Consider the following 15,090-nt stretch of genomic DNA (forward strand, 5'->3'; position numbering starts at 1 on the left):
AATGTGTCAACAAACATTGCACACAGCAGCACCACTACTTTCTCAGAAGCAAACCATCTCCAGAAATCTCTTGTCTCCAGCATCTTGCTGGTTGACTGTGACCAATCACTGTTGAGTGTTGATGAGAGTGCAACGAGGCTCGCAAAGTTAGTCGTGTTCAACTCTTCGTTTCTCAGATCGCATGACATTCAAAAGGATCAATGCTTCAACACTTCACTGCCTTCGTTTTCGAGTGGACAAATAGAGTTCGACAGTTGCAGATTTGAATCATGCACATCAGCGACACGGAATGGAGGCGCACTAAATGTTGGTGGGAGTGCTTCTCTGACACTCAGAAGTTGCACTTTCACAAATTGCTCAATAACTTATTGTGGAGAAATGCCAAGAGGAGGTGCTGTTTACACATTCACAAGAGCAGTACTGTTTTAAACACTTTGTTTTATGGGTGCTCATGCAATTGTTCATCAGTTCAACCTTTTGGAGGAGCTTTGGCTGTTTTCAATGCTTTCACATTTTGAAACAATGCGAGTTCAAAAAATTGCTTTTCTCGCACATGTGGAGCATTTAACATTGAACAGCATAAAAAATTGGAACTTATTGACTGCTTGTTCGACAAAAATGAAGCAATTGTATCAAGAGGTTCTTTTCATTTATACAATGGAACATTCAATGATTCTATAACCAACAGTTTGATCAAAGATTCAAAAGTGGAAAACGGTTTGCCGGAGCACTCAGTTTTGAGTTTTATACAAATAAAAATGATCTTTATAAAATATTGCCTATTTGATAATAACATATCCCCAACAAATGAAGGGAATGATATCCATTTTAGAGCAAATAATACAGTTAATGCAACCAAGAGTGGATAATATATTCATATTCGACATCAAGTCAGACCGGGAGAGTGTATTGCAACGGAGACAAAGCAGGGTGGCTCCCAGATGTGCCTGCAGTGTACGATCCTCTGAGAGTCGACTCAGCTGGGGGAAGCGATGATGCAGGATGCGGGAAGAATGGAGCAGAGTGCAGGACAATCGCGTTTGCGGTGACACAGTGGGTGAGCCACAGACACACAGGGGTTGTGGTGTGCAGCGAGGTGAGTGTGGAGAAGGCTGTGAGCATCTCCGGGCTGGAGATTTGCATAAGCAAAGATGCAGCAATGGAACATGGAACGATTCGGTCGGATGTGGAAAGCGGCTCGCTGTTCAGTGTGGGTAGCGGGAAGCTGGAGTTGGAGGGGTGGACAGTGATTCATGATACAGGAAATTCGAGGGGTTCGTCTCTGTTTGCAGTGGATGGGTATGAGGGTTTGGCGCATGTAAAGAATTGCACGATACAAGCGGACTCTGTGGATTTGTCGTTTCACGAGCCGCTTTTGTGGCAGGGAGGGGAAAGATTGCTATCGAGGACTGCCAAGTGGAGAATGTGTGTCTGGAAGGGTGCAGTCTGCTGATGTGGAGTGCTGAAGGAAGTGTTTGTGTTCGAGGCGGGAATATAACTCAGATAACGAGAAGAAATGGAAACGGGGAGTGGCAGAGAAGGCGTTGGAGGCAGGAGAGATGTTTGAGTTTGGGAATGTGACGATGACCGGGTGCAGGTGCAGTGCGGGGGATGGCGGAGCGATTTGGGTGGAGATGGTTGGAGGAAGCTGTGCGAGAATAGGATCAGAAAGTTCAGTCACAGGGATGAAGCAATGCTGGGCAGAACGGGGTGGGGAAGGGAGGTTTGCTGGAGAGAGCAGAGGTGGAGGGATATGTTTGGTGCTGAAGGATGGAGGCGAAGACTTCTGTGTGGCTCGCCCGTTGTTTGAGGAGCAATGCGGATTGGGGGCGAAATGTGTTTGTCAAATCTCCGGACCTCAAGAAAAGCACTGTTCAAGCACATTTTCCGTTCTATCCAGAGTATTTCTCGGAGCAAGAGATGCAGGGAGAAGATGGAAGAACACCGAATATTGGAATCCCGCTGGTGTATTTCCTGCAGCTGCGAGAAGCGCAGTGAGTGTGGGAGACGGGGAGTGGATGTGAGTGCATGTGGATTTGCAAAGTATCAGTGCAAGACGATGGACTATGCATTTGGGCAGCAGGAAGGGATGCATCTGGTGCTGTACAACAAGAGCTACACATGGAGAGAGTGCCTGGTGCTTGATGGAGCAGAGGATATGACTTGGGCGGGGAAGAGAAGGGATGTCGGAGGTGAGGATGGTTGGGAACGAGAGTGGGCTGTACGAGATGGTGAAGGTGGGGAGCAGTGTGCAGATATCACTTGTGGCATTTGCCTTGGAGCCTGAACTGAAACAGTCGCAGACTTGTGTGTTTGCAGTCGAAGGGAAGGGAATGGTGCGCTGACGCTCTCTTCATCGCGGGTGAGCGGCGATGCGGATGTGCTGTCTGTCCCGTCTGTTTTGTGTGTGTGAGAAGGGAAGATGCTGATGAGCAGTGTTGTTGTGGAGCATTTGTGCTTTTGGTGGAGCCGTTTGTGAGGTGCAGCGGAACGGAGTCTGAAACGGTGATGATGCAGGCAACGTTCGCTGACACGACAAGCTGGGGAGAAGAAAGGTTGATTGTGCTTCGCGATGGCTCCACGGCAAAAATCAGCAAGAGTGCGTTTGAAAGCAGCAGCGGAAGCAAGCAGCCGATGATTGTTGTGAACAAAGCCAGGAAGACCAATGTGAGCGAGACAAGCGTAGACTGCTCTCTTTCTGGTCAAGGAGATGGGTGTTTCCTTCGCGGAACGCTGGGAGTGGGGTGCGAAATATGGTGTAGATGGACTTGGGTGAGGGACATGCCCAAGAGGAAACGGGGAATGCTGAGACTGGTGCTGGAAGGCGGAAGCAAGCTGCAGATTGGAAGAAGCATGGAGACGATTGTGAGCAAGTGCAAAGCAGTTTTTGCAGCAGGGAGTGGGGGATATGGAGGAGGGATGTATTTGGAGACAAATAGCAGTGACGTGAATATGGGGCTGAATGCAGTGAAGTTTGATGGATGTCAAGCAGACAGGCATGGACACAATCTGTTTTTACAGCCCCCAACTTCACAGCTTGTGTGACAAAAGCCGCACTCGGACTTTGTGGCTGACACCACAAATGAAGAGGAGCTGAGGGATATGAAGGAGGAAACAGCACATATGCAATCCCGTTGGTGCTGTATCTGCGGACGACCTGAGCCAGTTATGGTTGGTGGAGATAACAAAAAGATTTCGACAGATGTGGATATGCTGGACACGGGTGCGAAACGATGGACTTTGTGATGGCTCGGTGGGTGGAGGAAAACGGACTCAACGCATCAATATCAAACACTGTGCCGCTATACTCGGAGGCAAGTCTTGTCAGCGGGTATTTGTGCTGAACGGCACATCAGTATATTCTCAAATAGACGTGTTCGAAAATGCTGCAAAGAAACAGGATGGGATGATAGAGACAAGCTGTGCATTTTACGAGGACTGAAGATTACTGGGCCAGCGAGCTTGAACACGAGGTTTTATCTAATATGCACGTGGAGTCTTGACATTGAGCTCGTGCGCTCTGAGTGTACGCTCGTCACTCTCAGCTGCATATTCCATGATCGCCTGCACAGGAGGGCAGACAACGTTGAATGATGTGACCATCAGGAATGCTGTGTGTGCGTGTGGAGCCATGATTTGGATCACAGGAGAAGGAAGCTGCACCATGGATGAATGCACAATGATGAATGCAAAGGGTTCGGAAGCAACAGATGGATGCGTTGTCTATGCATCATCTGGCACTCTGGAAATAGGCACGACATTTTCAGAGGAAGGGGCAGATGACAGATCAGGCAGCGTGAGGCTGGCAGATAAGCTGGGAAAGTGGATGGGAGTGAGGAACTGCACGTTCAGAGGCTTGTCAAGGAACGGAGAAAAAGGATGTGTGCTGTTTGGGATGTTGGATGAAGGGATGGTGCTTGAGCTGAACGATGTGAACATGGAGAACTGCACTGTGAGTGGAGGAAGCGGAGGAGGATGCTTTGTGGAGTTGTCGAAGACAGCAAGACTTCGTGTCGGAGAGAGTGGGAATAGAATGCTGGCTGAAGGATGCCGAGCGCTGGCTGGCGAATGTGGCGGATTGAAGGGATTTGGAGGAGGAATGCTGGTGAAGTGCATTGAAGAGGCAAGTGATATGATAATTGCGGGGGTGAAATTTGGAGAAGGGGAAAAAGCGAACATGGCTGACAAGGGAGGAAACAATGTGTTTGTTTCGTGTGTGAATTTATCAATGGTGGTGAATGAAGGCTCGTTCAACTTTGACTTTATGAAGAAAGTTGAAGAGTCGCCCAGGCTGTGGGATTTGATGGGGATGGAAAATGGAGCAAGAGAATCCGATTCCGCTTGTTGTGTTCTTTCGAGAAAGCGCAGGGAATGTGTTTGTTGGAGACAAAGGGTGCGATTATGTATTATGCGGGTTTGAGGATTATCCGTGCAGAGGAATTGTGCATGCTGCAGCACTGCGAAAAGGATCGGAAAACGTGGTGGTTACGCTTCTTGCAGACTTTGGGTTTGCGATTCCATAATTCTGGATGCTCAAGAAATGACCATCAACACCCAAGGCAACAGCCACGAAAGAATGGTCCATGGAGAAGGAGAAGGAGAATCCGACTGGTTGATAGAGACCAAAAAGAACATCACTTTTGAAGATGTCTCATTTGGGATGCCGCCTTCATTTAACTACCAACGTGAAAGCTTTCTGAGGTGCAGCAAAGACAAACTGGAGCTCAGAAGGTGTTTGGCGAAGGTTGAGGCAGACTCAAGGAGGATTGATTATTCATTTGTTAGTGTGGAAGGAGGGATGCTTGTGATGGATGATTTTCAGCGATGGAGTTGTGTGCTGTGCAACATGGGCTTGTGGATGGAAGAGGGCTGGACTCAAAAGTGGAGCTAAGTGGGGTGAAGTTTGAGGGTATTTCTGTGGAAGGAGAAAGAGGAGTTGTGTGTGGGCAAAGCTGTGGATTGCTCAGCATGAATGATTCTTGGATGAATTCGTCTGCTCTTGGAGACAGCTGCTTGGTGTGGTTTGCGGGTGCGCATCCGTTAACATGAAAGGGCTGAGCATCTGGAACGTGTCGAGAACAGCAGGGAGTGGAGGGGCATTCAGTGGAGAAATAGGAGAAGGGTGCAAGTGCGAGATCCGAGGGCACATTTGGCAATGTGAGTTGTGGGGAGCATGCTGGAAGGGGAGGGTGCGGAGCTGTGGAGTGATGAGAAATGGGAAGCTGATTATTGGGGTGCGTTTTGAAAAGAATGGGGTGGATGAAGAAGCAGGGTTTGGGGGAGGGTTGTTTGCTCGGTTTGTGGATGTGAGTGTAAAGTACAGCATGAAGCACAACACATTTGCAGAGAACAAAGCAAGCGTGGGGAAAGATGTGTATGTGATTTGCCCGCAGGCGAGAAAGATGCTGTATCAGGAGTTGTGGGAAGGAACAGTCGAAGAGGATGATGAAAAAGAGCGGTTTTGGGTTGATGAGAGTTCTGGAGTGGTAATCAACACTTCGATATTAGTTATGCTTTTCCGGCAGGCGAGAGATTGTATTTGTTGATGGAACAGTGATAAATTCAGAGGGTGTGGGCACGAAGAAACACCATGTGGCGATGTGTTGCATGGGTTCAAAGCAATGAACGAAAATCAGACCACAATAAGGATTGTGTCGGGCACATTTTGGGATCAGTTATTGATCGAGACTCATCGCTCGCAATTGAAGGGGCAAAGGCAATTCACCCAGAGCTGGAGATAAAACAAAGCGGGCAGCTATGTGTGTCTCATGAAAACATATCCCTTTCGCTTCGAGGCTTGACTTTCAGATTTGCAACAGAACTTTCGCCAGCATTAACTTCTTCACAATTATCTTCGGTATCTTCTTTTGAGTTGAATTCTGTCTTTGCTATCAGCTGCGGACGATGCGCAGTGACAGATTGTGCATTTGGAAGAGGAGGCGAAGGAGGAGATGAAGACCAATCAGAGGTGACAAGATGGCTGGTATATGAAACCGGAGGTGCAGTTGAGATGAGTTCTGTTCAGTTTGAAAGTGTTGATTTTTGCAATGAATGTGGGATTGGACTTTGCCTTGGTGGAGAAATGGTTTGCCAAAACGTCACAATTTCCACATTGCAACAGATGGCCCGAATATGTTTGAAAGCAGAGGCAATGCTCGGGTGGAATTCAGCATGATGAACGTGAGCCATGCAAGAGCAGAGAAAGGACGATTTGTCACTGTGAAGGAAGGGTCGAGCTTGATGATGGGCGAGGAGTGTGCGCTTGAGGGTTGTGGGCGAAGTTCAGTGAATGGGAGTTTTGCTTGCTGCGAAATGAGCAAGGAAGCAGAGCTGAAGATAGAATCTGGGGCAATGAGCCATTGGGCATGCGACAATGAGAAAGGTTATGGAGGATGCCTGTTCGTCAAGCTGTGTGCCGGGTTTGGTGGAGATTTTTACTTCAAAAATATTCAGTTGAGTGAGAATGATGCCTTTGAGGGAAGGACATGTTTGTGGAATGTGTAGAACTAAATGCATCGGTGACACAAGAAAGGTTCAGGTTTGAGCTGGCAAGTGGGAGCGACGGGAAGGCTGCTGATCTGAAGGGTATTGATGCAACGCGCTTTCCCTCTCCAGTGGATTTGAGGCTGTTTCTTATTCAGGCGCACTGCATGCAGGCTGTTGTGTCCAGCGAAGGGTATGACACTTTGGGCTGCGGGGTGCTGATGCATCCCTGCCAGTCATTTTGGAGGCTATTGCAACACGCAGGCAGACGCAGATCCAAAGGAGCTGGCAATACAGGAGGTGCAACAGTCAGTCGCGGATACGATATGTCTTCATTTGTTGTTGCTTCGTTGCCAGCAGAAGAATACAGCAAACTGCACATTTCACATGACATCCAGGATGGGATATCTGGTGCAGTGTTTTGGAATGCCAAGGCGCTGTTGTTCCGCACAATCAAATTCTCATTTCCCCCAACAGCATCATCTGCCGTTCGTTCGATGATTGCTTCGTCGTCTGCAAGCTCTTTGCTGTCGATTATCAACTGCTCCATATCCAAAGCGAGTGGCGCGCAGTTCAATATGTGGCTGTATCAGTCACAGGGCGAGCTTGTTATTGAAAGCAGTTCGTACACATCGTCTGGCGAGTATGCTTCTGCTCCCTTTTCTGTTCGTGGCACAATGTGTGCGATAAACAGCTCATTCAGCACGGCTCAAACGAGATCAAGCAAGGAAGGAGGGCTGATGCAAATCAAAACAGTGGCGGTGATTCGGTAAAGATGGAGGATGCACACTGGAAGGGTGTGCATGCACTGAAGAAGAATGGGAAAGGGGGCGCTTTGTATGTTGATGGGAAAGAAGCCGTTCAGTCTAATTGTTTGCTGCTGAAAAGTGTCAATTTTGCAGCGAATCACGCACAAATCGGGGAGCACATGTTTGTTGCGTGTAAAGACCTGAATGCCACAGTGACAAAGTCGAGCTTCATGTTTTCGTTGGATTTTGTCAAGGAAGATGACAATGGGCTGATGGGAAGCGATGCAGTGCATAATGAAACAACGCTTCTGAGGTTTCTTGTGCAGTACAAAGGAAGCACAGTGCACATTGCTCGAGCCGGGTATGACTTGTTGCGATGTGGAGGAGCAGAGGATCCGTGCAGGAGCTGGACTCACGGGGTGAAGCAATTTGAGTCAGAGTCCCCACAAAAATAGTTGTGATCGATGGAGGCTGCAACTACAAGGAGAATGGGGTGCTTTCGGATTATGAAGTGAAGTCGATTGGGGAGGAAGAAGAGGAGCAATCAAGAGCTGAGCTTTGCGTCGTGCAGGGCGATGACGAACAACATGACGTGTGCATGCGAAATGCAGGGGTGCTTTGTTTTGAAAAGATCTCGTTTGTTGTGGCAGAGGGTTTTCAAACGAGGAAAACGGGGTGATTGTCAGCGAAGATGGGAACTTGAGGTTGACGAGCTGCGAGGCTTGGATGAACGGCAGAGCTTTGCTGGAAAATAGCGCTTCATTTGTCGTTGTGCTGAGAGGGCTGTGCTGCTGGAAGGAATGACAGTGAGCCGCTCATCGTTTGGAAGAAGTTTGATGGAAATAGCGTCTCATGTGGATTGTGTGTTGGATTCTGTCAGTGCAGAATTGATAAATGTTGAAGAAGGATGCATAATTAGCATGAGAGATGACGACTCTGAGCAAATGAACAGCAAAAACGCTGGAGCAGGGATTTCATTAAACAAGTGCTCATTCAAGAATATCACAAACAACGGAGAGAGCGGAAGCGTTGTGGTTGTTGGAGGAAGAGGCAGTGGAAGCAAACTTTGCATTAATTCGAGTATGCTTGAAATGTGCACAAGCAGCAATTCGCAGAAAGGAGGGGCAATTCTGTTTCGATTGAGCTCTGGCGGATGCTTGGACGTGAGGGTTCGACGATTGGGCTGTGCAGCTGTTCGGCACAGAATGGGTGTGGAGGCGGCTTCTATGTTGAGGCTGTGCATGCAGGAAGCCTGAACATGCTTTTTACTAATATCAAGTTCGACTCGAACATTGCGCATATCGGGAGGGATTTGTTTGTGGAGTGCAACAACATCAAAGAGCAGATCAACGAGACGCAGTTCCAGTTTGATCTGAGAGAATCGAAGTACAACAGGCTGAATGCAATATTTGGAATAGACAGAGCAGAGTTGTGTGTGGAGGCAGTGAATCTGATTGAGTTTATTGTGATATATCAGAATGACACGATCTTCACGAGCTCGGATGATGGATCAGCAAGTGAAGACAGCAAAAACTGTGGAACTCAGGCGCTTCCATGCTTGTCGGTTGGGTATGCTGTTGGCCATCTCACATATGACTTTGAAAGCCAGATTGTGGTTGTTGGAGAAGGGTTGATTGGAAAGGAAGTGGACGTGGCAAATGTATCGATACGATCGCGGGGATCAGAGACTGCACTTCTGCGCATTGGCACACAACTGGAATGCACACGCCAGTATGTGGTGCTGTGTTCGGAGGCAGTTTTCTTCAGGGGGATTTCGTTTGTTGTTTGTGCAGAGAGCATGCGTGGTCATGGATGCTTTGTGGAGTGCAGCAGAGGCACAACACAAATGACAAGGTGCTCGTTTCGAAGCGATGCAGAGATGGGAGATTCCACCAAGATAAATGCCATTTTGGTGCAAGTGGAGGCAAGGGGATGTCTGCAACTGGAAAACACAACACTGAGACAGATATCGTCAGAATGTCCGCTGATAGCATGTGAAGGACAATCAACGCTGCGCTGCACTTCCTAATCATGGAATCGCTTTTCTGTGCATGTGATGCGATTCTTGTAAAAGAATGCGAATTATTGGGCATGGAAAAAGTCGAGTGCCATGATGTTGTGTGCAGCAGTGGAGCGCTGTTTGCCTTTCAGGGAATAAATGCTGGTGAGAGGAGTGGAAACAGTGAAGAATACTCTCTTTCAATGGGCTCATTTAAAAATATATCAATCGAGGCAAGAAAGCAAACACTTTTCTGTTTTACGCGCTTAACAAATCTGCGAATGCGAAACATCACTTTTAGCAGATGCTCGGCACTTGTGCAGAATGGCATGTTGCTATCTTCTGATAGATGCCATGAAACAGAAATTGAATACTGCAGCTTTAGCGGGAAAGGAATGGACGACACCGTGGAGTCAAAGACGCCAAGAAGCGAGAATATGCAAATGGAATGGATCACTAGTTGCCCTGCAACAGTCTGAGACAATAATAAGAGGCACCACCATATCAGAATCGCCAATCGGGGGATTATTTGTGTCTGGAGGAATGTGATGATAGATCAAGGGAGTTTCGGGACAACAATGCAAAGGTGAAAGGATATCCATCTGCACGAAGGAATATAGCATGCGCTGATCGTGGCATGCTGTCAATCTATAAGCCCTGAAAGGAGGAGACGGCATGTTGCCAAGCACATGTGGATTGCAAATAGCAATTGTGTGCTTGGTGGAATTGCTTCAGAGCGAGCATCATCATTTTTTATCCCTGTGCTAGAGTCGGTGAAGATGGAAAAAGGAGAAATTACAACAGAGCTCACATTCATCAGGCTTCTTCTTCCATGCAATCTGACAGTTCAGATAGCTTTTTCAATTGGAAGTGAGTCTCAAATAGAAAAGCAAAATATGAATGAGAGCGACTACAAATCTGAAACTGAGATTCACAGCTGGATACCTTCACAAAAAATAAATGGGGGTATCGGAAGAGGTTGAAGTGTCAGTGTGCATTCTGTTTGGAGACGAGCATTCGGCGACCAACTGATTCTTTCATCCTGAAGAACAGGAGCGAGCAGAGAGCTTTGGCGATGAGAAAATAACAGAAGGAGCACAAAGCCCAAATGCATCATGGCCAGTTATTGTTTGCATCGGCTAGTAGTATTATTCTTTAACAATAATTATATTTATAGTCCGATGGAGAAAGCAAAGAGAAGAACAGAAGAGCTGGAAGTGATTGTTGAAGACACAGTGAAGAAGGATCCGAAAGCGTTTGAGATGGTGACGATGGAGATGTCACCCGAGGAGCAGTGGAGGAGAGCTGAGAGGGAGGCAGAGAAGAAAGAATGAAGAGAGAGGATAAGAAGAGTGTATGAGAAAAGCTTGGGACATTCAGAGTCATCAGAGCATTTGTTGAGTGAGTGGCTCAACAGAATACATCTTGGGGAGAGATTCAGACAAGATCCCTCAATGGATGCTTGAGAAGGTTGAAGATGAGGAAGAGACGAGGAAAAGAACACCATCGCCATCCATTTCATCCACCTCAACAACAGACACTACAGACACAGACACAACATTTGTTCGAGGAGAGGATCTGTGTCCAACCACCTCATCGATGTCGAATCTGGTGGATGCAATGGCCTGTTCATCGCCACATGAGAAGCTCATTGTGGACTTGAGGATTCGCTGTTCATGTTGCTTCATGGAAGGAATGAGAAGAAAGAGATGGCGATAGGCACTCTGCAGGAGCGGAGGTCTCGGCTGCTCAGATCCTGTTCTGGGTGGCCAGCCTGCCCTCCACTCATTTGATGAAGAACAGGAATTGCCTTCTCTTGCCAACCTCAGCCCTCACATCGTGCTGTTTTCTGAGCACATGGTGATCTGCATTGCCGACTGCTCCTCAGACTCAGACACTTCATCCACTTTTTCTTCCACCTCGACAATTGTCACCTCTTCCTCTGATGTTTCTGTGAGAGCGAGAGATTCTCAAAATCACCACCACCTTCGTCGGCCTTTGAGGATGAGGATGACAACCGGAAAGAGTGTCTGCGGTGGAAGGCGCCAGAGCTGCTGATGAACAAAGATCTGGGAGCCACAAAGAAGACAGTTGTGTTCTCGATTGGGATGATGCTGTGGGAGAGTCTGACGCTGGAGATCCCGTTTGGCGAGTATGAAGCAGAGGTGGCGGGGATGTGGCTGAAAGAAGGAAAGCGGCCGAAGACGGGAGGACTGGAAGGGAGCAGGCTGGAAGGGCTGGTGAAAGGGTGCTTTTCGCAAGAGGCGAGGGACAGGTGCACTCTGACAGATGTGAAGCGGGTGCTAATTGGGCTGTTCCCGGCCGGGACAGTCATGCTCACAGTGACCGATGCGATTGGGCTGGAGGAAGAATCAGGAAGCTACAGGAAATACAGCAGGTTCAGTGGGGAAGGAAGCAACTGAGAAGGCAGAAATTAAAGTGAGCGTGATTTTGACGGATGAGCATAACAATGTTTGAAAATGGAATGACAAAGAAAAGAGAAACGGAAAAAGAAGAGGCTAGTGGAATTGGTCACACAAGATTTCACAGATAGAAGATCCATTGAAGAAGCATTGGAAGCAAATGAATGGATGGATTGCAGCCGCATTTTGTGTGACGAATATGGTGAGATGCCCGTCATCACGCACAATTGCGATATCTGCTTGAATTTATCTTGCTCTCTTTTCTTTTCTTTCTTTTATTTTTCCTTTATATTTTTGTTTGTGAAGAAAGGATTTCTTCTACGTGCCTTTTCTTCTATTGGCTGATTCATGGCATTTGCATGCGTGCCACATACACTCTGCATTTCAGCACATGTCTATTTTTGAGGCATTGGCTTTCTTCCAAGTTGAATTATGTTATTAATAGTATTTTTCATTTCAAAGAAATTCACCAAAAAATGATTCAAAATCGGGAGAAAAATCAATCAAGAAAGCACGATTATGATTCAAAAATTCTTTGTTTTAACTAAATATAAATTCTATTGTTGTTTCAATTTAAAATCAAATAATAATTTTTATTTGTTAATTCAATACTTGAATTTATGATGATATTAGAAGCAATATTCCACACTTTTTGGATGTTATTTAATTGTTTGACTGTTAGCACATAAACAAAAGTGTTTCTGAAAAATCACTGAAAAAAATTCTTATTCATTTTAATAAAATTCAACAAACCAATTTGTGATTATATTTTTTGTTGAAAAAACAAGATAGTTATTTGTATTAAAGGTAGAGTGAACTCAACCGACACCTAAAATTAACATCCATAATCATTTTCCCAACATATTAAATGATAAATATTTAATATGGGTGATTATTTTGAAATCATAACTTTTTCGGGATGCTGATTATTTTGATAATTCATTGTCAAAGAGAATCAATTAATCTTTGAAATGAAAAATCATTTCAATTGTGTCAAAAGCAATATTTGATGAAAATGGAATACAAAGATTGTCTTTATAGGATTTATCACTTTCCTGTGTCCATTTATCAATATTCAAAACGATATTATCAAATCAATTTTTGTTCAAAAAAATATGATTTCAAAAATAATCATCCATATATTCTAATTTTATTTAGAAAAATAACTATATTCAAATATTAAAAATCATCTCTTTCTTATCATTTATTTACAAAAATAATTAGATTTTCTAGGAAAACCCTAACTTTTTTACCTTTTCTTAACCATAGCAAATAAAACGCGAAAACAATTAGTCGTATAACACTAAAAAATCTTCAATTCAGAGATTGTTTAAGAAAAATAACATAAATATGAATGTAATGAGTGTGATCAAAATAGGTGTCGATTGATGCCACTTTTGCCGTGTTAAAAAAATTATTATTAAAATAATTTTTAGTCTGTTCGCGTGTGAAAAAGTTTTCAAAAATAGCAAGCAAAAGTGTTTGTGCACATAATTTTCGTTGGCACTTCATCAAAAGAAATAATTGTTTATCATCGAAACTTTATTATTTTAATTTCCGAGCGTATTGCATAAAAGAAACGGAATAAAAAATTCACACAAAATTTAGTGAGATTGCGTTCATAATTATTTCAATCTGAAAATCAATATGAATATATTTCACTTGATTCTGATTTTTTAAAGAAAAATATATCATTTTTTTAATATCACATATTTGTCAGATTTTAAAATTCACTCAACCAACATCGTTGAATTCCCAACAAATATTTCAAAATTTGCATTCAAAATTCAAAGTTCTTGAACCATGATAATATCAATAAATTCAGAAAGAAATGATAAATATCAGCATTATAGGAACTTAAAAATTTTATGGTAAATTATGAATATGACAAACGATTATCAACACTTTTCTCAAAATGATTATTTTCTTTTGTTTTTTTGAATGTTTTCGAATGAATCAATTCTCTAATTGCTATTTCTTTCCTTTCAAAAATGAAATGAATTTCACCTGTGTGACTGTTTCAAAAATCAAACCATTTTTACTGAAAATTGGGTTATTCTTTTGAAAAGTCGCAAATATTCAATTAATTATGATTAATAAAGATACCTCCATTTTGAATGTTGAACTGATCTGTCAAACAAAACTATTCTTTCAATTACATGTTCACAAAACGAGATTATTCTGTTTTTAACTTGGTGCTTGCTTTCATCATAAATCATTTCTAATTAAAATGGAGGCTTCTATATTAATCATAATTAATTGAATATTTGCGACTTTTCAAAAGAATAACCCAATTTTCAGTAAAAATGGTTTGATTTTTGAAACAGTCACACAGGTGAAATTCATTTCATTTTGAAAAGGAAAGAAATAAATAGCAATTAAGAGAATTGATTCATTCGAAAAACATTCAAAAAAACAAAAGAAAATAATCATTTTGAGAAAAGTGTTGATAATCGTTTGTCATATTCATAATTTACCATAAAATTTTAAGTTCCTATAATGCTGATATTTATCATTTCTTTCTGAATTTATTGATATTATCATGGTTCAAGAACTTTGAATTTTGAATGCAAATTTTGAAATATTTGGAATTGATGTTGGTTGAGTGAATTTTAAAATCAAATATGTGATATTAAAAAAATGATATATTTTTCTCTTTTAAAAAAATCAGAATCAAGTGAAATATATTCATATTGATTTTCAGATTGAAATAATTATGAACGCAATCTCACTAAATTTTGTGTGAATTTTTTATTCCGTTTCTTTATGCAATACGCTCTCGGAAATTAAAATAAAGTTTCGATGATAAACAATTATTTCTTTTGATGAAGTGCCAACGAAAAATTATGTGCACAAACACTTTTGCTTGCTATTTTTGAAAACTTTTCACGCGAACAGACTAAAATTATTTAATAATAATTTTTAACACGGCAAGTGGCATCAATCGACACTATTTTGACTCATTACATTCATATTTATGTTATTTCTTTTCTTAAACAATCTCTGAATTGAAGATTTTTTAGTGTTATACGACTAATTGTTTTCGCGTTTTATTTGCTATGGTTAAGAAAGGTAAAAAAAGTTAGGGTTTTCCTAGAAAATCTAATTATTTTTGTAAATAAATGATAAGAAAGAGATGATTTTTAATATTTGAATATAGTTATTTTTCTAAATAAAATTAGAATATATGGATGATTATTTTTGAAATCATATTTTTTTGAACAAAAAATTCGATTTGATAATATCGTTTTGAATATTGATAAATGGACACGGAAAGTGATAAATCCTATAAAGACAATCTTTGTATTCCATTTTCATCAAATATTGGCTTTTGACACAATTGAAATGATTTTTCATTTCAAAGATTAATTGATTCTCTTTGACAATGAATTATCAAAATAATCAGCATCCCGAAAAAGTTATGATTTCAAAATAA

The 15,090-nt window shown here is 42.9% G+C and overlaps 3 protein-coding genes across 3 annotated transcripts; all 3 read left to right on the top strand.

Moving 5' to 3' along the window:
- Window positions 1–378: 378 nt before the first annotated feature.
- Window positions 379–9,261, top strand: MONOS_17798 (uncharacterized protein; the record flags this gene model as incomplete). The annotated part of the gene is made up of 20 exons (XM_067870752.1): window positions 379–422; window positions 892–1,307; window positions 1,385–1,444; window positions 1,504–1,838; window positions 1,901–2,247; window positions 2,298–2,972; window positions 3,203–3,331; window positions 3,372–3,496; window positions 3,546–4,203; window positions 4,364–4,507; window positions 4,567–4,733; window positions 4,823–4,940; window positions 5,006–5,486; window positions 5,567–6,024; window positions 6,081–6,419; window positions 6,533–7,162; window positions 7,240–7,593; window positions 7,671–7,824; window positions 7,988–8,401; window positions 8,512–9,261. The coding sequence occupies 20 exons, from the start codon at window positions 379–381 to the stop codon at window positions 9,259–9,261; spliced, it is 6,798 nt and encodes a 2,265-aa protein (XP_067724522.1).
- A 62-nt stretch (window positions 9,262–9,323) lies between these two features.
- Window positions 9,324–9,710, top strand: MONOS_17799 (uncharacterized protein; the record flags this gene model as incomplete). The annotated part of the gene is made up of 1 exon (XM_067870753.1): window positions 9,324–9,710. The coding sequence occupies one exon, from the start codon at window positions 9,324–9,326 to the stop codon at window positions 9,708–9,710; it is 387 nt and encodes a 128-aa protein (XP_067724523.1).
- Window positions 9,711–10,412: 702 nt separating this feature from the next.
- On the top strand, window positions 10,413–11,654 carry MONOS_17800 (uncharacterized protein; the record flags this gene model as incomplete). The annotated part of the gene is made up of 3 exons (XM_067870756.1): window positions 10,413–10,486; window positions 10,962–11,091; window positions 11,190–11,654. 3 exons carry the CDS (start codon window positions 10,413–10,415, stop codon window positions 11,652–11,654), a joined length of 669 nt encoding a protein of 222 aa, XP_067724524.1.
- Between the last annotated feature and the right edge of the window lie 3,436 nt (window positions 11,655–15,090).

This window comes from Monocercomonoides exilis, assembly GCF_001643675.1.
Source record: "Monocercomonoides exilis strain PA203 chromosome Unknown scaffold32-1190040, whole genome shotgun sequence".
Classification (NCBI taxonomy): Eukaryota; Preaxostyla; order Oxymonadida; family Polymastigidae; genus Monocercomonoides; species Monocercomonoides exilis.